The sequence below is a fragment of the Electrophorus electricus genome, chromosome 11 (genome assembly GCF_013358815.1).
Source record: "Electrophorus electricus isolate fEleEle1 chromosome 11, fEleEle1.pri, whole genome shotgun sequence".
Lineage (NCBI taxonomy): Eukaryota > Metazoa > Chordata > Actinopteri > Gymnotiformes > Gymnotidae > Electrophorus > Electrophorus electricus.
This window is the reverse complement of record NC_049545.1, coordinates 3779542-3803800: the sequence shown is the minus strand read 5'-3', so window position 1 is coordinate 3803800 and position 24259 is coordinate 3779542. Positions and strand designations below refer to the sequence as shown.

At 38.1% G+C, this 24259-nt stretch overlaps 2 protein-coding genes across 5 annotated transcripts; one reads left to right on the top strand and one right to left on the bottom strand.

Moving 5' to 3' along the window:
• The first annotated feature begins 5313 nt into the window (after positions 1-5313).
• blnk (B cell linker) lies at positions 5314-16185 on the top strand. Its single transcript, XM_027014165.2, has 23 exons — positions 5314-5400; positions 6449-6514; positions 7030-7086; positions 8665-8711; positions 8890-8924; positions 9092-9209; positions 9840-9946; positions 10178-10241; positions 10858-10911; positions 11319-11341; positions 11538-11560; positions 11958-12014; positions 12530-12560; positions 12735-12777; positions 13056-13119; positions 13225-13252; positions 13349-13379; positions 13825-13900; positions 14009-14040; positions 14161-14225; positions 14623-14706; positions 15429-15584; positions 15753-16185. The coding sequence occupies exons 1-23, from the start codon at positions 5354-5356 to the stop codon at positions 15867-15869; spliced, it is 1425 nt and encodes a 474-aa protein (XP_026869966.2). The 5' UTR covers positions 5314-5353; the 3' UTR covers positions 15870-16185.
• Positions 16186-16290: 105 nt separating this feature from the next.
• Positions 16291-23649, bottom strand: LOC113579905 (zinc finger protein 518A). Of its 4 annotated transcripts, XM_035531683.1 has the most exons (4): positions 22990-23649; positions 21915-22833; positions 19148-21451; positions 16291-18655 (listed from the first exon to the last, which is right to left on the bottom strand). In XM_035531683.1, exons 2-4 carry the CDS (start codon positions 21970-21972, stop codon positions 17826-17828), a joined length of 3192 nt encoding a protein of 1063 aa, XP_035387576.1. In that variant the 5' UTR covers positions 21973-22833; positions 22990-23649; the 3' UTR covers positions 16291-17825. The 4 variants fall into 4 exon arrangements, with proteins under 4 accessions (XP_035387576.1, XP_026869941.2, XP_035387578.1 ...); XM_027014140.2 differs by lacking the exon at positions 21915-22833; XM_035531685.1 differs by lacking the exon at positions 22990-23649 and having other exon boundaries at positions 22555-22931.
• Between the last annotated feature and the right edge of the window lie 610 nt (positions 23650-24259).

The following is a 24259-nucleotide window of genomic DNA, read 5'->3' as shown; positions in this document are numbered from 1 at the left end:
CTGGCTCAGCTGGACTATTGAAGGTGTCTATTGGTACCTTACTCCTAATTCTAGAAAAGATAAGACAATATGGTCTCCATTCACACTGGTTCTGCAGTCCACACACCACTGCTCCCTCCCCTCAGTTATGCAAAATGAGGATACCTCCTGACTGAATGCTAACAGACAAATACTCAGACAAAGGTACTGATTAACCCACTTAGAGTAAATGCCTCTACGGGTTAATCAGTACCTTAACCATAGAGTATTTAAGAGGAAAACTGTTACTTTGTGTGTGTTACTCTGTGGGTGTGGGAGTTTTTGCAAATATCATGAAAAATGAAAGCTGTCTATGGAAATATTAGACTTTCAGTAGAGGAACAAAATGTGATGCCATTATACATAAAACCAAAATCCACTGCTGTGTGTGGCACATACATCTCCATGGTAGGACTTAGAATCTACATACTCACACAATGCCATTTTAACCATAAACTGGCATAGCTGAAGCAGCTGATCAGTGTCTCTGATAACATCTAAACATTAGAGGCAGATGTGGTGCAATAGGATGGTTGAGGCTCTGCACTCCTGCCACTGAGGATAGCAAGGGTTAAAGTAAAAAGAAACTGCATGAGGAAGGTCTCAGACATACAAAAATAAATGAGAACCAAGCCTGGAACATCTGTGATCAGATTTTTTTAGATGCTTTTTGCCCTTGGAATGAGAATGTTTGACTTCCTTTAAAGACATCACTGATCATTTATTAAAACTCACCATGGTCTGAGGGTATAATGTTCCAGAATTGTAAGGTTACATGGGGATCTGAGGTTGCGCTTCTAAAAAGTGAATTATCTGGGGGGTAATAAACTGGGGGAGTTAAAATGTATTCCAAATCTGCTGCTTACAGAATGTTCTAGGACCACATGAGTCCCATCATTTCTGTTCAGTGTTAAGCCTTTTTAAACCTGTAAAATATCTCCATCTAGTGTTGAAATTGGCTAATACATCTGTACTGTCAATTAAAAAAAAGGGGGGGGGGGGGGCACTTTGCAAGGTTATGTTCTAACATGTTTTATTGCCTTGATAATAATGTCAAGATAAAGGATGATCAGGGATAATCCAAAATATGAAGACACGCCATGTACTGACACCATGTTCTAGAGGCATGTGGTTGCCTGTTTAATCTCTCCTGTTTTTGTTTTCACAGAACCTCTCTGACAACGATCTAAGCAAGTTCAGTCTTATCAACCGACCGTAAGACACTCGCCAGTTCTTGCTTTTGATTTCTACATTTTAGCAAACACAAATGAGCAAGTACAAAGACTTCCTTAAGATATACTTTGTGCGGTTTCTCTCATATCCCTGGTACACATGCGTACACACACACTGACCAACAAACACACATATACATTCTTCTACATTTCTAATTTCTAAACAATAGAAGAACTGGAATTATTAAAATTGACCAGTCTCAGCTGAGACTTAGCCTGTGCTGCTTGTAAACACTTGTCTAGTGTGTCTATCTCTCTAACACACACACACACAATGTGTTTATATAAGCACATTACACTTGTGCTTTATTTACTAAGTCTGGCTTTTTGATCTTACTGGAATAATGTTTTGGAATGTGTATATTCCTTCACAGCAGGGTTTTGTTTGAATTAGACAAACAGACAAACTGAAAATCCATAACTGAATTCCTTCAAATATTTTATTTTGAATTATTAATTATTCATTTATGTATTTTTAACCATGGCTTCACCATGTTTCAAACATGTAATTTCTTCCTCTTCCTAATACATAAATCTCATTGTGTAAGCTCAGTAGTCAGGCTTCTGAAGTAACCACTGAGTTTCAGTAACTGATACTGCATTCAAGTCTTCCTCGGAAATTCCTACTTACTAGTTTGGAGGTCGTAATTACGACATGGTATGCGTTCATGTGTTTTGTTTTGTGGGTTTTCTCTTTTTTTGGTTGAGAGAAAACACCATGAAAAAACCCTTTTTGTTTTTACTTTTGCATCTTCAAAAACAAGACGTTTATTTTGTATACAATGTGTACAAGCTTGAACTGAACAGTTAACATGCAGAACTGCCACTAATAAGCTTAAACCTTTACCTAAAAACCTAGTATAAGAGCAGCATCCATACAGTCAGACAAAAAGTACTGAATTAGCACAAAATCTACCCACAAGCAGCAGTGCTACCACCACAGTAGAGGGCATCATCACTGTGGTTATGCCTAACAAACAGCATAACGTTTCAAAAAGACAATATATTCCTCATTCTGACCACACCAGGATGGCCAGTGTGTAACTCTTCCGGGACCCTCCAGCGCAGTTTAGGAAAGACAATGCCTCTCCTCCCTCACATCAAGTCTACTTGATGCACAGACACCTGTTAAGGAATAGCCCACTGACATTCAGCTTACTCAGTGCTCTGTCCCCCTGCATGATCAGTCTCAAGACTGCTGATAAGGTAGGATCTGCCTGTGCTCTGCCTTTTGCAATGAATGTCACTGGAGTTGACTGGAAGTGTTTCCATTTGCCTTGTCTTCGCGTTGCACTCATAACATCAGCCGCAAGAGACCATCAGCGTTAACATGGTGTGCTGCTTTCTTGTACTCAATGGAGTAATGGACTAAATCCCACCTCTGCATGCGTGCTGCTGCCATAGAAGTAACCACTTTCTGTGCACCAAAGATTGTGTTCAGGGGGCAAAGATCAGTGAGGAGTGTGAGCTTTCGCCCATAGAGATATTGGTGGAACTTATTACTTCAAATATGATTGCTAAGGTGAGGCTCAATTTGTGAACTATGCAAAAGCTCCTGGCCTCTCTTCACCATTGGGAAGCACATGAGAGATGACCGCACCAATACCGGACGGCGATGCATCACATGCCGACCGGATACTGCTTCCAGGGTCATGATGTGTCCGTACGTTGTGTGGCAAGCTGTTCCTTTGCCTCCTGATTGCAGATTCATATTCTGTAGACCAAAGCCACCGTTGTCAGATTGAGAATGAATGGGCCATAATATTTGATCAAACTCAAAAAACAATCTTAACTGGGTCAGGTTGGATGGAGCTGGCGCCTCAGCAACTTTCTCTGGAAATCTGTGCAACCCTGCAACATCAATTATGTGTCCCAAGTACTCCAGATAGTCTCTGAAGAGTTCACACATTCCCTTCTCAACCCGCAAGCCAAAGTCCTGCAGACATCCAAGAACTGCATCCAAATGCTCAAGATGTTCAGTATCGGTGCGCCTCATTACCAGAAAATCACCCAGATTGTAGTGGACATCATGTATCCCTTGCAGTATCTGGTCCATGGCCTTCTGAAAGATGTCTAGAGCTCAGGCAATACCAAAAGGAAGGCAATTATAACAAAAGAGGCTATTCTACATGGTAATTGTTAGGAGCTTTTGCGAATGTTTGTCAACTTTCATCTGCAGATAGGCATAGGACAGATCTATCTTGCTGAACCGCTGAGATCTTCAATCTGCAGAATTGGGTAATGTTCAACTTGGAGGAAAGGCACTGCTCCAGTTTCCTTTAGTTCTGGGACGACAGCAGTGGCCCAATCAATACTGTACTGTGGCAACACTCCTATGTCCGTGAGGCGTTTTCATTCAGCATTAACCCTTGGACACTGCATTTGGGACCATTCTGGGCTGTAAAAACTTGGGTTTGTGCTCAGACTTCAGTGACACACCTGCCTCAGTGCATTTCACAACTCCAAGCTCCTTAGAGAAAACAGCAGCATGTTCCTTACATACATAATCCAACGTGTTCATACGTACTGCCCTAATCTTTCCGGTCTGATTTTGTGTAGCCACTCTATGAAACAGTGGTGGATAATCACCCTTAACGACGTAAAGTTTCACCTTTATATCGACGGCTTCTGGGGGGCAGTGTCAGCTGAAATAACGAAACCGCTGCATTACGCCACTGACCGTTTTTGGGGGGGTTTTTTTTACCTCTGCAAACGCGCTTCCCGCATACATTAACTTTGTACCAAAAGTCATCACTTTGATTCGATTTTGCACACGGATTGCATTTATTTAGTCATAATTATTAGTTATGCCCTTGCTCGACGAAAATAACACAGCTTTACGTCAGCCCGACCAAGCGGTTTTGACAAGTCTACCCCCGCCAAGTCTATCCCCGTCTATCACCGCCAAAATCGCAGTGCTCCCACAATCTTCTCATCACCCACCTCCTGAGTCCGTGTATGAACGCGAATATGTCCGGAGCAAAATCACATGCCTAGTCGTCCATTATGTTATGTCTGCACTAACGTAACATTTCAAAAAGACAACATATAGCGCCTACTTTCAATAACACGACGGACACGTGTTGGAGTTTAATTTGGAACCCAGCTTTACTCGGTTTTCGCCCAAGCGATACGAACAATACTGCCCCCTACTGACACATAAAGATAACAGTAAGTGTACGCAGCAGTTTCATTCTTGGTTTCCCCGTTTGTTCGGCCTCAATTCCAAAGGGCGTTACCTTCTCTTAAATGCGTTCTTATTGGTCTAGTAGAAATATATGCAAACATTGTGTGCTTCGGTGCTACAAAACTTCATACCATTAAATGCATATACAAAAGTATATATGTAATAATAAAGGCTAAGTTTTGTGGTCACAAATTCTCAGGTTCAAGGCCAATTTTTGTTGTCATGAAAAGGAGATTATATTAAATTAATCCAACCATCTTTAAATGAAAATACTCTAAATACTGTTGAGACATGTATGTACTTTAATATTTTTGTGTATATTTTGTATTTTTGTAAAACAAACTTATGTAAAACAGTAGAAAAACCAAACCCAGCTTTGCAGAGAGTTGCAGTATGGGACATCTCAACAACAAATAGCGAAGCACTCCGCGTTACGCCCTCCCATTTGTAATTTTGGCCCTGGTGTAGAATTCACTATCAGAAAATTATTTATCTATTACATATGTAACAAAATCACAAACGCCATCTTATTTTATGACTTATAGAAAAAAACTAAACAGTATAACAGTAACCCCAACATTATTAGACATATATTATAAATCATTTAACCATTGTATTTACATCAAATTTTGCATGCATATACATTTTATTCTTGTACAGTATATGTGGGCAAAATAAGTAAAGAGTGAATATACATTTTTATCATGCAAGAGGTCTTAGCCCAAACCTGTCACTGTTGTACTATTACTCATACTATTATGTAGTCTATTTTTAATTATGAAACATTTAGAAAGACAAAGGGGAAAAAGACTAACCACAAGTGTCATGTGTCTGAGCCTTGGCTCTCTGCCAAGTGCAAGATCTGTCAGGCTCAACCTACAGAGAGCACTCATCTTCACTTATTCACACTCCCAGTATGGAGACCTTAAGCAAGATAACTGCTCCTGCTAGTGAGAAACTTAGGTAAGAAAGCCTTCCATTTCAGTTTGCTGAATTTATTACCTACAAGTGTTCAATCTAAAAAGTGCTGTATTGTATATTATATTAAATTGTGTTGGCAAAAAGTTATGTGTTTCGTATAGGTACAGTGTAGCGTCAGTTTAATTTCTTTATGCTTAAGTTAAACTAAGTACCAGGAACATTTGTAAAAACAAATGTAAAAACAAATGTAAACAAACATTTGTTTTTACAAATGTTTTTACAAATGTTTTTACAAATGTAAAAACATTTGTAAAAACAAATGTAAATTCATTTAACTATTTGCTTTAAACATTCAAAAATTAATGCTTATAAGTTAAGGGAGGTGGAGCAAGAGTTGATAAAACAGAGAAATTATTCAGTAGTAATGTTACACTTTTAAACCTGTCCTAACAAGCTTACACTTTCAAAACATCAGTGCAAGTTACTTTGGCTGGATGAATGTTTTCATTCACTGTGCATTCTGTTATCATTGTTGATTATACGTCTCATTTTCCTCAGTCATACACCTGCAGCTCTACTCCCACAAACACACATACACATATATACACCCTCCCACATGACGCATGGAAGGCTGCAGACACCCGGGAGCCATGAGTCAGTGTCCTGTGGTGTTAACTCCCACATAATCAGCAGAATGCTGTATGTGGAAAGTGGTGACCTTACATTTTAATATTAGTGTAATGTTAACCTTGTAAGTAGTTGTCTGGAAAGTGTATGAGATTTGGGAAAGAGGGGTACAGACTTGCTTAGCCCAAAACCCTTCTTAGCATATTCAAAACAAAAACTTTTTCAGCACGTTTTTGTTCTTTTTTATGTGGTAAAAATTATTAATAATTATTATTTCAATAAAATATCAACGTTGATCACAAAGTGTAATGACACTTAATGAGGGCATAAAGCCAACCAATCATTCAAAGAGAAAACTGTAATGTTGTGATATGCATGAAAGTTTACATTCACTCCCACACTGACAGTGCTGAAGGACTTTGGGAAATGTCCATTTTAATTATGCTCTTCATCGAAATTTCAGGCAGCTCCAAAAAATAGTCCAGGACATCAAAAAGAATGACGACAGTATTTTCAACCGATTGAAAAGGTGGGTTTCAAATTGTTTAGCAAAAAATAGACAAAACTATATGAACAATATGTTTGATATCAGTTTTGGTGTGTGTGTGTGTGTGTGTGTGTGTGTGTGTGTGTGTGTTGGGGGCGGGGGACAAATAATTTATAGAAGATAATTTTAATATATCCATGGGTGAACAAAAATAGTTATTATGCTTTAAGGGTAGGAAACATCTGTAGTCATGTGTGGCTCTCAGTTCCTCACTCAGAGTCCAAACAGGAAGTGCAATTGTACAAACATACTAACAGAGGTAACAGAGCATTTAGCTGTATATGGTAGAATACCTGTGTGAAGGGTGCTTGCAATGTGTGCTATGTGCCTATGAACATGTATGATTAGTTGAGTTGACTGACATGTTTGCCCGAGTTGCATTTGTTTGTTTGTTGTTTTTGATTTTGAGGGGGATTTTTTGGCAAAAGACTAAACTAAGAAACTACATTTAACACCTGATAAGTAATTAAGTGCTCTTATTTTAATTTTATTTTCAGGTTTCAGAATGAACAGACAGCTAATATTCTCAAAACTGGCAGAAATACATTGGATCGGTATGACAAAGCTTGCAATTTCATCTGAAATACTAACTAATCTGCTAACCAAGAATATTTATCATTCTTTAACCCCTGATTTACTTCCACTGACTCGAGGCAGTAACTATATGTTTTACTTATGAGTTATGCCTCCTGTCAGTTTGTTTTTGTAGAAATAGTCTGAATTCACAGGAATTCAAACAAGGCAACATGTACACAATGTTGCGAAAGTTCATATAATGACCAGGGTGTAATCTTTTTCATGCATATTCTTACATGTCCTAGGTCTTTCCAAGAAAGGACAATAATCATTTATTACTTCACCATGCCTTGCTCTGTAGCTATCTGCCGGTTTTCTGACTAGAAACTTTGGTTCCAGGCTTGTGCTGTAGTCATTTGCTAACCTTTGCTGGTTCAGCGTCACTTGACGCAGACAAGACAAGGCACATGCCTTTCCACTTCAGGCCACCACAGTGGACTGCATCAGACATGCTGGTTGAGTCTTGATTTAAAGAATCGAAGCACTCAATGTGTCCATCTGTGTGGCAAACATGAATTCCTGACTTCCATTTGTTAACATATTTTTGACACCTGAGATGAGTCCATTACAGAGGCTTATTTTGTACTGAATAACAGGTGTGAACCCAAAACATCAAAATGATGTTGCATACCTATTTTTTGGTCACATTAATTGCCTATCACTCTGTTCTTCCATAAACTGGTTTACATTTCCATAAACAGCTTTGATTCAAGTTACACTGAGTTTATTTAGTTAAATAGTTCACTATAATTGATTGAATAGTTCACTATAATTTATTAATTTTAATTAGTTTGAAGGGATTGACTGTAGGCCTACTGAACAAATTTCAATTTCTGCTAAAACACATTTCTATGTCCTGTCTCAAAGATTTTTTTCTCTGTGGTCTACATGGTATGCATGTGGTCTACAAGGTACATTTAGAAAACAGATGAAAATGTTTCATCTTAAGGCTTTGGTGTCAGTAATAGGAGCATCAACACTCCTCACGTTGTTCATGGGTATTGCCACTATCTGATGCTACATTTCAGCTTGTGCAAAAATGATTTCTACTGACTGTAACGCTGGAGGCTTTAGGCAGGATGCGGAGACGAATAGCATGAAACACCAACATATGTACACGACAGACCTTTATACATATGATAAACGACACAATAATGAGCAGGTGTGAGGCACAAGGAGGGCGTGGCCACGTTGACGAACACACACACAAGACAACATTGTTGGCGGGGGGGGGGGCTATCATGACATCGAATTCATCCCTCAGATAATCAAAGGTCCTTCTCAGCATGCAGCTGTCCAATATCTGAGTTCATGCAGTGCAGGAACTGTAGCATTCCATGGAGGACTAACGCTACCCAGCAACCCTGCTCATATGCACCTATATTACATGCTATAATGTATGTTTAGTTTTTTTATAGTATAATATCTATCCCTGTAGCTATAGTCTTGGCCATGTTTAACAAGGCGTCTTACTTGGCACACGTGAGAAAGGATATCTTTAAATACAAATATCTACCTCTGCAATTATGCACTGCATATTTATAACTCTGTTTCAGAATAAAAAACAAAGGACCTCCAAAAGTACCTGCAAGAGACTATCCTGGCAAGTCACCCCCTTTTACCTTCAGCTGTCACTTTAGAACTTTAAAGACTGTTTGACTTTATAGTCATAGTATATATTGACTAATATTGATGGACTAATTTTGCTAGTCATAATCAATGCATTTTATGAACGAGCAATAAACAGTAAACATTCATCTTGTTTTGTTTTTTTTTCTTAGGGGATGACCAAGCAGAGTGGTCTGGGTCAGAGTTTGTGAGTTTCACTCTTTACTCTTCACTCTTTCTCTAGAAGGGAAAACCATAGAAATTAAATCAATATTGTACTGTACAAATATCTACAGATTAGGATTAGATCAAATATAGATTAGTAAATGAAGAGGAGAACATAACCATAGCGGTGCTAAATGTGGCTTATTGCAGGATAGCGATGTGTATGAAGATCCGCAGGGTGAACATGATGACAACTACGAGCCTCCACCATGTGAAGAAGTCTTCACGCCTGCCCCTGCTACCCGTTACCATGCAGGAGAATATCTTGGTAAGTAACCTCACACAATCACTGAGATACAAACCCAGTATGACCCAGGATGCAGATGAAATGAGAAGCTAAATCTTACCACTACACAAATAATAAACATTGGTTTGTTTTTATATTAGTGTGGTTAGTGTGTTTTTCACCAAGATACACTAAAGGAAAAGAAATGACAAAACATATTTTTAATACAACTTATACTTCTCAGTAATTTTGGAATTTTGATGTTTAAAGTTACATAGAAAGCACAAAAATGAATACCTGAATAATAGAAAATATGTACACATATTTAATGAAGTATGAATTAATTGAATTAATTTAAATTATGTAACTGAATTTAAATTAGATTTTTTTTTTCTTTTCTGAAGTGGAAAAAACACCATGAGGGTTAAAACTGAGTTAGTAAAAAAGTTCAGTTTCATTTTACATGGAGAGAACACTTGCATGGCTCTATTTTATCATACAATCACTACTTTCTTGAAAACTGCAGGTGGAAAATACCACTCAAATATGAGTCCACTGGTATAAGATGAGGTCAGCGCATTCTGATGCAAAATTAAAACCACGACTTTTGTCACCAGATCACTGGCTCAAATATACCAACTTCCTGTGTTCAGTATTGTTTACCTTTTCCAGACTCACGTCCTGGTCGAATGACTCAAACAAAACCAACAACGGCCATATGGCCAATCAAACCATCGATTCCTGAGAAGCCCAGTCCAGACCGGCCAATGAAAAATGAAGTAAGTAAATATGCTTCATTGTACTTCAAGAGAATGTCTCAGATGATGTAGTATAGCACTTCCTTTTTGTAATCTTTATTCCCTTTTCCATAGCAGACAAGTCTATCCTAAAAACATTACATGACTCTAGTGAGTCATGTCTATTTGTATAGCATATTTAAAATAGAAATAAATGATAAACTGCTAACATGGTACTACTTAAAATCTAAAAAGCATGTTCTTTTTGTGCAGGAAGACTATGTTCATCCAGAGGAAATCATGGATGACGATAACTATATTGACCCTTCTGAGAAAGGTCATACAGATAAGATACTTCAGAAAACAAAGCATGGAGGCCTTTTGCAAGATCTCTGTTAAAATCTGCATTATGTTGGAGCTAATCCACCTTAAACAGTGATATACAAAAAAACAAACAAAAAAAAAACAAAACAAAACAGAAATCTATTTGTCTCTATTCATATTTTTATATCACATTTACATTGTCCTCTTGGGCACCAAATACCAACCCACATGAAAACCTCATGAGAGAATACACTGACCCCTTCCAGCACCATCAGCAAAACAGAAAAATAATGTGACTTTTCATTGTATAGATTCTACATCAGCTTTGGATACACCAAGTATTTTCAACATTTCTTGTTTTTTTATGGTGATTTCCTCAGTTACACAGGACTGTCACAAGTGCACCTCCTTTTCAAAACTCCTATGCATGATTCTTGCTACTGCCCAGCACCAAATTAATACAGCAATATAGACCCTTTCTAGCAGGCTGAGGCTCAGCATTCAGCCAAAAATTACACTGTGCAAGATTTCTAACTGTAAAATAAATATAAAACAAACGGTGCATGTGGCATTTTAAGATTCAGAATATCATTGCATTTTGAGATCATTTTTCATTTTTCTCTCTATAGATCACGCAGACAACCGTGAAAACCAACACTTTCCAAGGCGATCAGACAGTCCAGGTGCTATTTTTTGTTTTTTTGTTTTTTTTGGTCTAGTTTTTATTTATATGGAACACCATTCAGATATCTTTGGTCTTGTGAGAATCTTATTAACTGAAAACATCACTAGTGGAACTAGCCATCCATTACATTGACCGAGTTGAAGCAGTTATTGACTGCAAAGGATTAGTAGCTATGTATTAAATATGTCAGTGTATGTAAGATTATAATTTGCCCAGTTACTTAGGTTCCCTCCAAAATACCCTTCAATTAAGTCTATTTCAAGTTTTTGGACTACAGAACCAAAACAGCAATAACTGTGTCAAATTCTTATGAGCTGCACTGCAGGCTACATAGTATATTGGGCATCACATTACAAAAAACAACATGAAAATATAACTACTGATTATTTTTCAATTGTTTTCTAGATGTCTATGAGGTTCCTGATAACGTAAGTTTTAAACACTGAGTTAGCTTATCTTCTCCACTCCAGCAAAGAAGCTATATTAATAACAATACATTTTAACACTAAGTTCACATTCCTTTAGTCTGCAAATTTCATCCTTTTATTATTTGCACTATTACATAGGTAATTGTTTAATGGTACATGGTATGTGCTGTGAAAAGCTGTTTCTCTTTCTTCAAAGGACGATTCTCCAGGCATTAGTAGGTATGGCTATGATTTCTCTCAACCTTCATTACACCAGTCTGGCACACCACTGTATGATGCAAGTAGGTTTCATAAAGAAAGCATGTAGGCTATTCTTATAAAAATGCCTGTTTTAAGATTACATTGTGGCATACCAAAATGCTTAGATTTATTTTTATCTTGTTACTGAACGCGGTCTGATACTTTGTTATTGATGTCTGTGTGTGCTCAGCAGTGCGTGACATGGTTCCTTTAATAAAAAATCGAAACCCACCAGTAATGCAGGCTGATCTGATGAAAGTCATCTCGTTCCTTATTGTGACACCTGTTGAATGTATTTTTCCCCCTGAAAATACTCACCAAATGAATTATTTGTTGCCTGGAATTATTCATAACCGTTCCTCTTTCTGGTTCACAGGTGCAGTACAAAGATGCAACTCCCACCTCTAAGACTGCCCCCTACACCTAGTCCCAGGTATTACAATTTCTGTGGAATATATCTGAATTGTGAGTTCATACCATCAGATGTATATACATTTGCTCTAACAAAGCACTAAACAATATTGGGAGTAACAGAATAAATCAGATATGTAATACACAAAAGTCCTTATAATTCAATAATAATAAAAGAGGAATCAGATTATGGAGAGTCCTGTTAATAAGGTCATTAAGGAATAAATACAAACATGTAAGGTCTGGGTTGAACAAGCAAACATAGGCCCACCCGAAATCAAAAATGATGAGTGAGAACAATGAACAAGACTTTGAATGATCTGAACATAGACACCAGAACAATATTGTAATGAACAAACAAAACAAACACCCAAAACCCAAGAAGCCTTTATACAAGGATTGATGAGGGTTCAGAGGATGTCTGTGTGAGACTACTAAGTTTACTAAGGCCCTAATCAGCTAATTGGTAATATGTAACAGAATAGACTTTCTTACCTTCTCAAGTTACTGCAGCAATGTTATCTTTTATCCTCACAGAATGAATACCAGGAAACCAATTTCCTGCTTAGTAAGTATTACAGATTATTTAAAAATGATTAAAACACATAAGATCAAAACTGGAAGAAGGCTGGGTATGTTTGTGTGCAAGACCTTATAAGGATTTGAATACGAAATGGTAGTCACAAAATGATAAATGTTATTTGATAAAATGATAAGTGTTCTTTGTTATCTCCTTACCCAGGAGCCGGAGGAAGAGGAAGACTATGAAGTTTGTAATGATGAGGGTGAGGTCTTAATGAAGTGCTGTATTTGGATAATTTTGAAATTCCAAAAATGTTATGAATAAAGGATTTGGATATTACTGAAAGAATGGTAATTACATACATTCTTATGTAAATTTTGGAGATATGCAATAACTCCAGCCTATGTTAATTTCTTAAGACTGAATAACTAAAGTAACACTCACAAACAGTAAATAATGTTTTAGCTGACTGAATGGGCCACCCTCTAAATGAATGTGTATTACTCGACTGTGATCTAACATCTGACTTTTCTCTGTTAGGTGTAACTAAAAGGCCAGAGAAGACTGTAAAAGACAGCAAGCCTAGACCACTACCAAGGGAACTGTAGGTCATGTAGATAGGAATAGGCATTATTTCAGTAAATACAATGCTAGAGTCAAAATCAATCACCACTGCAATATAATTTGTACTTTGTTGCCTGTTTGTTAGGAATCATCCAAAACCCCCATTTTTTCAGGTATGTAAATGACTAATATTAAATTTTTTAAATTGCCCTTTAACTTTTGGAGGTTTAGTTTCATTAAGTTTCACAATTATGCATTTCAATTTCCAGAAAGCAAGTATTCCAGCAAAAGCCAATGAAGGTAATTATCTGTGAGACATGGAAAAATCTCTCAATAATGGCACAATTTCATAAAATGGCAATAGTGTAAATGTTTTGTTTTGCACATGCTACATTTCTGACTCTAAGCATGCTAAAAATGGTAGTTGTCATTATTCCAAAGTCATGTGTTTTCATTTTATGTAGGTTAATGGATATTAGCCTTATTTTTTATTAGGAAAAGTTTTTTTAGTTGTATATATCTTCTACAAAACCAAAACAATCAAATAAAAATAATTTTAAAGGAGAAGGTTTGTTTTATTTCAGGAAAAGTGACATTTACATAAGGAATGGGCATAGCATTTATGGAAAAATATTACACCTAAAAACTATTTAGGTTGTCTGCTAACCACCAGCTAAATGTTGTAATGGGCCCCCAAGTAAAAATGGAGCTCACCTCTATTTTAAATGTACCTGATGCTCTGCAGCTGCACCAAAAAGTGTAGCTCGAGATTCAGCAAACCATGGGGCCGGCCAACCCACCAAAGTATTCTATCGCATGAAGTAGGTAACCAAAGCCAAATAAAGCATAATGAAAAGAACTGAACAAATATCCAGTACAAACATTGACATTAAACACTGAAGACTCTTAATGTGTTTTGCCATCCGCAGGATGCCTATGCCTTGTGATAGCCCCAGCCAGAGTAAGTGGTCCTAAAAATAGATTTCATTACACACACATAGAAACACACTGACAGTGGTTCAGGGCTTTCAGTTGTATGTTTTCATAGCTTGTTTTTGTAATTGTATGCCTGTTTGTGCAGAGTTCACAGCAGCAGAGAGAGGAAGCCTGTCTCAGGAGGACATTGAAGCTAGAGAGCAAGAGCAGGTTATTACCATGCTCCCTCTCTCAGTAACACTACCTTTTAGTTGGTCTGTTATAACTCACATAGTATGTCTCTTTTTAGAACAATATTGTTATTCAGTATATTTCAGCATTTTCCCCAGAACGCTATGTGTACCAGGTACTTTGACAGTCATCTACCATTGCACTATGCCTTGAACTAATTACAGCTATAATGTGTTATTTAGTTGCTATCTATTCATTACAGGTTCACTGTATTATATTGGCTGTGAAAAGTATTATTTCTAGATGGGAGTTTTGCACAGATGTGCATGTTTTGCTCATAATGTGCATGTTTCTTTGACACTAGAAGTACATTAGGCAACCTACTGTATATGTAAAGCATGAAGTAGCCCATGTCGTACATATTTTTACATTCCAGAAGGCTGGCGTATTTAATAAGCCCTGGTATACCAGCACTTGTCACCGCAAGACAGCAGAGGACATCCTGATCCGATCAGCCAAGGCATGACAGACTAACAACACACTGACCAGCTGAGACAAACATCGCTAGCATGTCACACTTCATTAAGTCCTTTATCAGATAATTAAAAAACTGAACAATTGATCCTTTGCAATGAAAAACCATATATCAGCCATTTCCCATTTTTGTGTAAACAGTTTAGTTTTTGATTTTGTACAGCTTTTACAAATACATATAAAATGCTAAATATGCTTCATATAGACTTACTTCATTCACATGGGCATTTAATAAAACTTGCAATAATGCTTTATATTTTTATTTTGTAGAATGTGGAAAAACTGTAAATTGATATTTATGGTTTTTCATTGTGAGGGCTCAATTGTGCTGCCCTTACCAGCAAGTTTATTATAAGCATTTACCTCATTCCTTCCCTCACTGACCGCTTTAGGCACCATTACAGACTGTAGCCTGCCTGTCGGCGAGCACAGTTCAGCCCCTCACTACCACTCATCACTGGTCAGTTTCTTAATGACCACTGCTATAAGGATATTATTTGCATGATGGACCATTTCCAAAACAGACATGGTAATGGCATGGTGTTGGGGGTTAAACAGGTGCAAGCCAACAGCAACCTTGGGGTTGGTGCATCACTATTGATAAATGGCTAGAGGAATACCTAAGTTTCTGCATGGCATTCCTAAAAGGTGCACAGTGCAGAGATCATTTCATTCTCCCCTGGTACCATCTGTCTCTTCCTCCCTCAGGACGGGTCTTACCTGGTGAGGAAGAGCTCGGGACTGGATGCCCTGCAGCCATACACCTTGGTGGTTTTCTACAATAGCAGAGTGTACAACATCCCAGTACGCTACATTCCTGACACAAAGCAGTATGCCCTGGGCAAACAGAAAAGCAGAGAGGAGGTAAGGCAGGAAGCAGTCCGCTGCCATTGTAGAGTCAGGAGGCATTACGTCAGTGCTTAAACCATACCACATGATTGGAGAATAAACCAACATAAAAGATTTGGTTAGAGCAGTAAAGTGCCGTCATATGTCATTTATTGAAATTTCCTCTCCATTTCTATCTTTTAGCGATTTAATAGTGTTTCTGAAATTATTGAGAATCACCAAAGGAACACTCTTGTGTTGGTGGACACGCAAAGTCACACCAAGGACTCTACCAAACTGAGACATGCACTGACACCATGAGAACTCAATGGAGTGGCACAACAGTTCACACATCCTGGAACCACTATACTGATGACTGTGTTAAAAGAATCATCATTTTTAATGTCATGTTAGTTTCTTATCTGCTTTTCCAACATTTATCCAGACATAAGACAATAGAGACCATGGGAATAATTTGATATGGAATTGTCCATAATGTAAAACTGCAGACTATTTGGAAAAGACATTGTAAATATGTAATGTGTTCATTTTGTTTTACCTTAACATTTTCTGACAAAACCTATTTTTGTAATGACATTTAAGATGTTGTACTTAAATATACAGCTATGTCGGAATATTTCTGCATTTCTATTTGACTACAAAATTACCAAGTATAAAAGTAGCACTCCCCAGCACGTCAAACTGTGTTCAGTGTGGGACGGATATTTCTTTATAAGACTTCTTCAGACCATGATGTCCACACATATAACACACATTGTAACTGAAGTTTAAGAAGAGGCACTTGAGTATGTGTTTTATAATTAGAAAATATTATGCTCAGTTCGTTATGCATTACTACAATTTTAACAGTGTAATCTTAGGAAACAATATTTTGGTTTTCTAGACAGAAAAATTGAAAATTCGATAAAATAATAATTTTCAATTCTCACACGTTGTTAGTATGTGACTGTGGCTAGTCCACTGGAATGCATACTGGAATAATCACACAATTCAAAATTAAGTGCAGGACTAATGATTAATTTCATTCAAATAGACACTGAAATAATAACCTGAAGGAATAATCCTACTATGTTAAACCAAATACCTTTCAGTAGGTCTGAGATAAATAACATTAAAAAAAGAATTTAAATGTAGAAATGTATAAAGATATTTGTATCCATTTGCAGAACGACACAAAATGTGAGTTTTGTACTTCATTCTTTGATAATACTGCTACTTTACACATGAAACCATTTTAACTCCAGCAGAAATTCAATTGGTCTATAGGTTAAACAACCATTTGACAGACAAAAATAACAGTACACACCTGTGCTATGCAAAAGCAATTATTACTATTAACTATAAGTATGAAGTATTACTATGCCACTATTCATAATTATTACTATTAATAATTAAGTGCCCTAGAGTCAAGAAATCATGCAGCTCAACTGCCAAATTATCTTCGTCCATTTAGAAAAATATAAGCTTATACTACAGCTGTTAAGGCTATATACCAAAGAGCCTATATCACAATTCAAGTGTGTTCAAAAGCATTCTAATATGACAACATAAATATGGTACTACATAACAGTGGAATGGGACCATGACACTTCTAGGCAATAAAAAAAAATGGAGAAACTCAATGACACGAAGAGAATGATCACACTTCTCATAAACCGGTAAGCAAGAATGTATCTGAATGTGTCAGTGAATCAATGCTGTAATCAAATTAGAAATCAAACACCATTTTTTTCTGGTTTCAAATCAAATTATTAAATCATTATGAACTTTATCCTAATGACTTTTGGAAGCTGGTGAAACTATAAATAAATCATTACAATAGATTGTCTCGTCTTTAAATTTCAGTTAAATAATTCTATTTGTTTTTTAAATAAGAGCAAAGGAATATTGGCAAATAATCTTGCCTTAGCTACACTACAGCAGTATTATGATTTTGGTCTGACCACATCAAACATTTTAAACCTCTGTTTATATACAAATAATGCAATTGCTTTTCACAGTGAGATATTACTTAAAAATAAATAATTAATGCTGTTTTAGTTAGCCAACAGTCCCTGAGACGAATAATCAATCCAACACTACTAAGAGTGCTTCACCGAATAACAGTATACCCTTAAAACCCTGAAGGACAATTAAGGCCCACCCTGAGATCTGCACACATAGACCCTGATCCGGACTACCAACTCTTTTTACCCCATCTTTTCATCAATCTTTTCAAAACCTGTGTATCACAGTGTTACATGTTACGACAGAGGCTCAATGGTAGTACAGCTGAATAGGTCCATTAGATTGCCTTTCACTGCGGAACAGCTTGTTCCAGTCTCGAGTGGCCTCCGTCAGATGTCTCTGACCATGACCTACCCAGGTTTCCTGGTTTCTAAAAAGTCGACCACAAAACCAACACCTGAAGGATGACTGAAAGCCATTTGTCTTATTTGCTGAAGCGGCTACCTTATACTTGTTACCACATAACCTTTTTAGCTTCAGATTCAGAATGAACCTTTCTTTAACTGTCCCTTGAGGCCAATCTCTTCTGCAGTGTGAAGAATGGCAGTTCATTGAAGGTTTATTCCGGAAGGTGTCACAGTCGAGCTCAGAAAGGGCTTTCAGAGTTCCCTGAGACAGCATGACCTTCTCCACTGCCCCTTTGTGCCTGTGAACCACTCTCATAATGTTGGTCACTTCTGGAATATCCGTGTCCGGGTGATTGAGAACTACAACAGGCTGGTTTAGGCGAGGAACTTTTATAGTTTGCGAGTAACAAAAAGGAAAGAGCCTTAGAGTCCTTTCTAATCCTTGAGGAATGGGCTCCCAGTAAGGAACAAATGCTGGTGTGCCATTTTCTTGTGAATTTTCCACCAATGGCCTCCTAGATTTACAGAACTGTTCCTGTGAGTCTGTTGTGATTGGCTCTCCCCGTCTCTTCCTGTTCAGAACTGACTCATTCATTGGCAGTGAGGACACATTTGATTGTGAAAGCTGCTCCTCGACGGCCACCATCACTGCTATAGGTATGGCTTCGGTTGATTTCAGACCAACCTGTTGGGTAGAGAGGCCACCCAATTCAACTGACTGCGCTTTAATGCCTATGAAGAGAATGATCTTGTTAAAAAGGCACCATGAACAGCTCCACAAGGAACTAGCAGCAAATATTAATCCAGATAACCTGAACAGATGGTAAAGGTCCCTCATACTATAATGCCAAAACTGTCTCAAACTGATTAGTTTTTAAAATACATTTATAAATAATTATATGAATCCAAAAATTGTACACTTCCCTGTATTTTCTTTTTTTTTTTTTTTTATCCATTAGTGTGGAGGTTTCAATAACATTAATATGCCACATTGTTCCACTAGACTCTTCATTAAATGCTTATTTTTTTCAGGTGATGCATGTAAATATTTGCATTTTAATAACTTAAAATATGACAGAAAAGAGAAGAAAGCTTTACAGTATAAAGTCAAGAATAACAATGCCTGCATGATGTCAAGCAGTTAGATAAAGCAAATATCTGAGCAAGACTATGAAGCAGAAAACTCTGTAGCATCTGCATTATAAATATCAAATTCTTGCTTACCTGTGAATGTAACTTCAGGATCATCATTCAGGATGGTGGTAACAGGATGCTTTTCTAGTGTCTTATTCACATCTGAATTATGGCAAGAGTTTCCTAGTGGTAACACCGCTAAGTAATTATGTTCCTCTACAGTTTTGGTTGTACAGGTCTGATCTAAAGGGATGGAAGCATCTCTGGGGTATACATTGTTTGTGTAGTCATCGATACTGTCTTGGAATAACAAGCCTCCATCTTCACTTGGGCAGTTAAACAGTGCCTCAGTAGAATGTTTATGCGGGGGGGATACTATGGTTCCACTAAACAACATCTTTGACTCAGGACTGGCTTCCTTCTCTTGATTTGTCAGAAAGCTTACAAATGCTGTTGACTGCATATTCTCTTTCTGCTCATTCAAGTGAACCAGAGGTGGCTGGGTTACCTTGGAGCCTTCCCATGAGTCCTTAACCATGTTGTTCTTGCCCACATGAGGGATTCCATCTTTCTCAGACATCAGGGTTGGCAGGTGGGAATTTAATCCCTCTTCCAAGCTGCCTAGATCAAATGGAGCACTGGAAGCAAGACTGCTGTGACAACCTATATTATGTTCCTGCATCTTTGAATGGAGAGTATGCATATCCATCTGTCTGACAGAACTTACTTCCACTGAGATACGAATACTATCTCCATTGGTGTGATATGTGTTAGAGTTAGACATTACATCAAAAGACGTCAATTGCTTTTTACTGTTCTTTTGAACTGCTACATTAAAACTCTCCTCTGTTCTTGGGGCTATGAGCTGTGTACATACCCCTGAAATTTCACTGCAGGTATGACACGCCTCTTTACCATCACTGCCAGTGTTATCTACCTGAGGAACATAATTTATTGGATCTTCTTGTTGCTTTTTACTCTGCCCTTGTTTTACTTGTTGGCCTGAAACTGAGGTAGCATCATCATAATTAAATGAAGCATTGTTAGTTGAGCTGTCACCTGATTCAGTAGATGTCTGATCACTAGATCGCTTGATCTGAGATCCTGATTCTAAACCATATGATTCATTTGGATTTACACCTGGAAACTCTCCTCTTGTGTCTGAGGAAATCTCTGGCTTGGTCGGTGGTATAACTTTAAGAACAAGATGCTTTTTTCCATCCACCATTTTGAAACCAATCACTTTTGTAGTGCAATCAGGAGGAACTGAGATGTTGTTCCTTTCCATGAGCCCTGAAAGTTTATCCTTCCCGGCACTTTGAAGTTCTGGGAGTTCTGTGCTATACGGCTTTGATTTTGGCTGTAACTGGTAGGGTCCAGTACAGGACAGAGATGCAAACTCAGGTTCCCCTTTTAGAATTATTGGCCATGTCTTTCCACTGTTTACCGTCCTCTCCAGAAACTGCTGGGACTCCTCTAAGATCCTTGCTGGATTTAGCAGGATGCCATTTTCATCAAGCAGACCTACACCTGAGAAAGGTAAAAATCCAGAAGATGGCCACTTGGTTTCTGCTTTTGGGAGTAAGAGTTTGAAGTGTGGCACATTACTGTTGTGTTCTTTTGCAGGAACCTCTTTTTTTTTCAACCAGTTCTTTCTCCTCCAACCTCTATGACAGGCTGAAGCCATTTGCTTTAGGCGCTCCTCTTTATGGGATTCCTCAGCAGGATCGGCCAGAAGATTCCCATTCAATTCACAATTCCCAGGCCTAATACCTGATTTTTCAGTACAATCTGTGGGTGGCAGAGTGCTGTGTGGACAAGGGTGATTCATAAACATTTTAAACTCCGTTGTGGAAAACTTGCACTTTTCACAGTGGTACTGACCATTTAGGTTATGCTGAGTTTTACAATGTTTTGTAAGTTGGCATTCAGTCTGTAATGTATCGTCATTGCAAACCTCACATGTGAGCTTAGAGTTGCTGTGTTTCGTGCGATGCTGTTGGAGGGTATTTAACTCAGCGGTGGTAAAGCTGCACATGTCGCAAGGAAACAATGGTGGCTTTCCTTCATGAAAGATCCTGAAGTGGTTTAGCAAATCACTGGAACTAAAAACTGTGCTGTGGTTGCACTCGGAGCAAGTAAATGTGAGCTCTCTGCTACAACTGTCCACAACATGGTTATTTTGGGGTGCATTTTTGGTTGGCTTTTTGGATAACGCTATGTCCACCTTCTCCTCATCAATTGTCCTTTTCACAGTGACAGAAGATGCTGAGGACTTCCTGAGTCTTAGCCGTCTATGCCAGTTGCCTCTTTCATTATCACCAGCCTGGTCACTATCCCCATGATGGCTGCTTTTGTTGGTGTGGTCCACTTCCATGTTCAATTCATCGACCCCTACAATGTTCAAAACATACAAACATCTTCTTGGTTCATTTAAATGCAACAATTATTGTGACTATTTAAGACAAACATGTTTTATTGTGTGTGGTGTCATGAAAAAAATGACATCAATTACAGTTAAGTCTGGTCAAATATTCAATATATTTGATTCATGTAATGTCATTTTTTCCTTCATCATGACATATAAACAAAGACTTATGTTTCCACCTGGGCAAAAGGACTGGGAAGTCAGACAGAACCATGCCGCAGGCACTGTGTCAGAAAGCTCCAGAAATTAATACATGCATGCGTTTCCAAAACTCTGAAGTGTACCTGTCACTGCTGGCTTTACTGTTTTCAGTAACATAATGATGCAAATGCTCATTTACACATTGTTAGGGCATCTAGCTTGTTTGAAACCTCCTGCTGAGGTAACATTGTTGTACAAAGTGATATAAAGTGATTATGAAAATCTAACCTTGCTTTAGGATAATTACCATCATGTTATTACTTGCTGGGTTGCACGCATGAAACATTTACTAATATTCACATTCTAATAAATTGGCCATTTTGTTTTGATCCTGGAACCAACATTAAACAACTGATTGGCACATTACTGTGCCAAACCAACCTGTGAGATTTTTATCCAGAAATACCCAACGCGGGCCAACAGGACAATCTATCTGTGCTAACCCCATTAACTAGTGTGGCTGAAATTAAATCACAATTGGCTACAACATCTTTATTACAAAGCAAACGTTATATATATCGAATGAACACTTAACTAGCAAAAAAAATGTAACATCCAGATAGAGTGTGATGTCAGATATAGTCTAGATTCGAGTTCAGTTTAATATATGATGCGAACCGACAGCAGGTCCACTAAATAATCCTGTGAACTGTCAAGAGCTTAACTAGCTAGCTAGCGTTAGCTGGGTTAGGTCGTTTGTCTCCCGGGTACTTTGCTAACTAGGCGTTTCGCGTCCAAACTTAAAACATTAAACGGATCTTGTTTCTTTTATCTATCGGTTTACATCTTTAGGTGGTAAAGATTCGTAAACAACGGGATTCATTTCGAGATATGCACTCTTAGCTAATGTTAGCTGACGAACACAAACCTTTTGTTTGCACCTGTGGCTAGTATAGTAGCAAAAGTAAAAACTTAGCCTGCTGCAGGCGTCAAACAGTGGGGCACTTACAGTGCTAGTTAAACTTCTGAGAGAAAAGTCTATGGTTAGATTGCCCGAGAAAGCGAGTTCAGCTTGGTATTTCAGCGTGGTCGGCTAATTTAAGGCTCTTCGATGTCTGGTGTAAAGCCAGCCTATATGTTGACCGCCCAGTTCAGCTGCTCATACCCCAACTCGGACCTCCTTTCTCGCTCGGGTCTCTCACGGCAACTTTAAAAAAAAAAAAATTAAAATAAAAATTAAACCCAAACACAGCCCCACTGAAATATCTACACGCATACAACAGCCGTTTTTTTCCGCTAAACCACTTCAAGGACATGTGCGCACGGAATACAAGCGGAAATCGTGTGTTTCTAACGGACTTACGCGGGCGTGAACGTCGCGTCCTCACGGCCCAAGCCAGTCAGTCAGCAGCGGGCGGCGGCCATGACACTCCGGGGACAAGCCCAACGCCTTAAACGCGCAGCCACACACCGCACGACCGTCTGTCCAGTTCATAGGAGCGGCATGGTCCGTCGGACAGCTTGCTTGATTGGTCTTGCATGGGTCTTTATACTCGCAAGCTGAGCGACGCCGCAGCTCTGCATAAGAAAGGTGCCTCGAATGTGGACAACACGTGCTTCCTCTTTGACAACCCTACCAACAGTTTATAACAGTCCTATTAACTCTGGACGTCCTCCAGCTACCGTGGAGAACAGCTGCTGGTATCAAACAAAGCAATACAATGACTCCATTTATTTTCAAATAGTAATAAAACGCACATGGTACGGCAGTCTACATTTTTAAATGTCCTTTTTTAACAACATATAGGTTAGGCCTGCTTGATATAGAGGTTTGCCTGAGAGTGGAAAGATGGAGCTTTTCTGTAACGCCAACTTTTGATCGTTTCGTGTTTGGGAGCGTGTAATGGAGGTTCTGTTTGTCAAGCTATTTTGCTCTGCTGTAGTTAATGAAAAATATACAAACATAGAACTTTGATAGGTGTAGTGTGTAATGGTATGCATTGTATTGAACTGCATTTATAAAACATTAAAGGATCAAAATAAACTGCATGGAGTCACTGACCAGCCAGTCTGTTGTTCTGGGTTTTTTTTGGGGTTTTTTTTTTTAAACACTGAAATGGTAAAAACAAAAACTTAACTGGCTCATTTTAGATTCACCATTTAAGTTCAGAGATTTAATGGGCTCATGGGCCATTATCCAATTACATACATTTACATAAATAAATACATTTCAAAATGTATGACTATATGAATATGTAACGTGATGACATTAGTAGATACTTTTCTTAGGAATAAGTTTAAAAAGTTACATATCTTGCAGATAATGGAACTGTTGCAGCAAGCAGCATAGTGAATGCAGTGTTTTAGTGAAGGATGCTGAACAACTCTCACGCCTCTTGCTGGCTTTAGGAATTCATTGACAATACTAACAGGCTTGTATGGTGCCTTCACCCCACCACGAAAGGGGAACAGTTGATTGAGAAAGTCCCCAAAGAAATTAAATGACTTTAACTGGAAGGCAACCTCAAAATAAAGGTGAACTCCTTGCTGCAGCAGTTTCATTACCTGCAAAACATACTTATTAAATTCCGTAGAATGACCTACTTAAACAGAATTTAGCTAATTGAAACCTT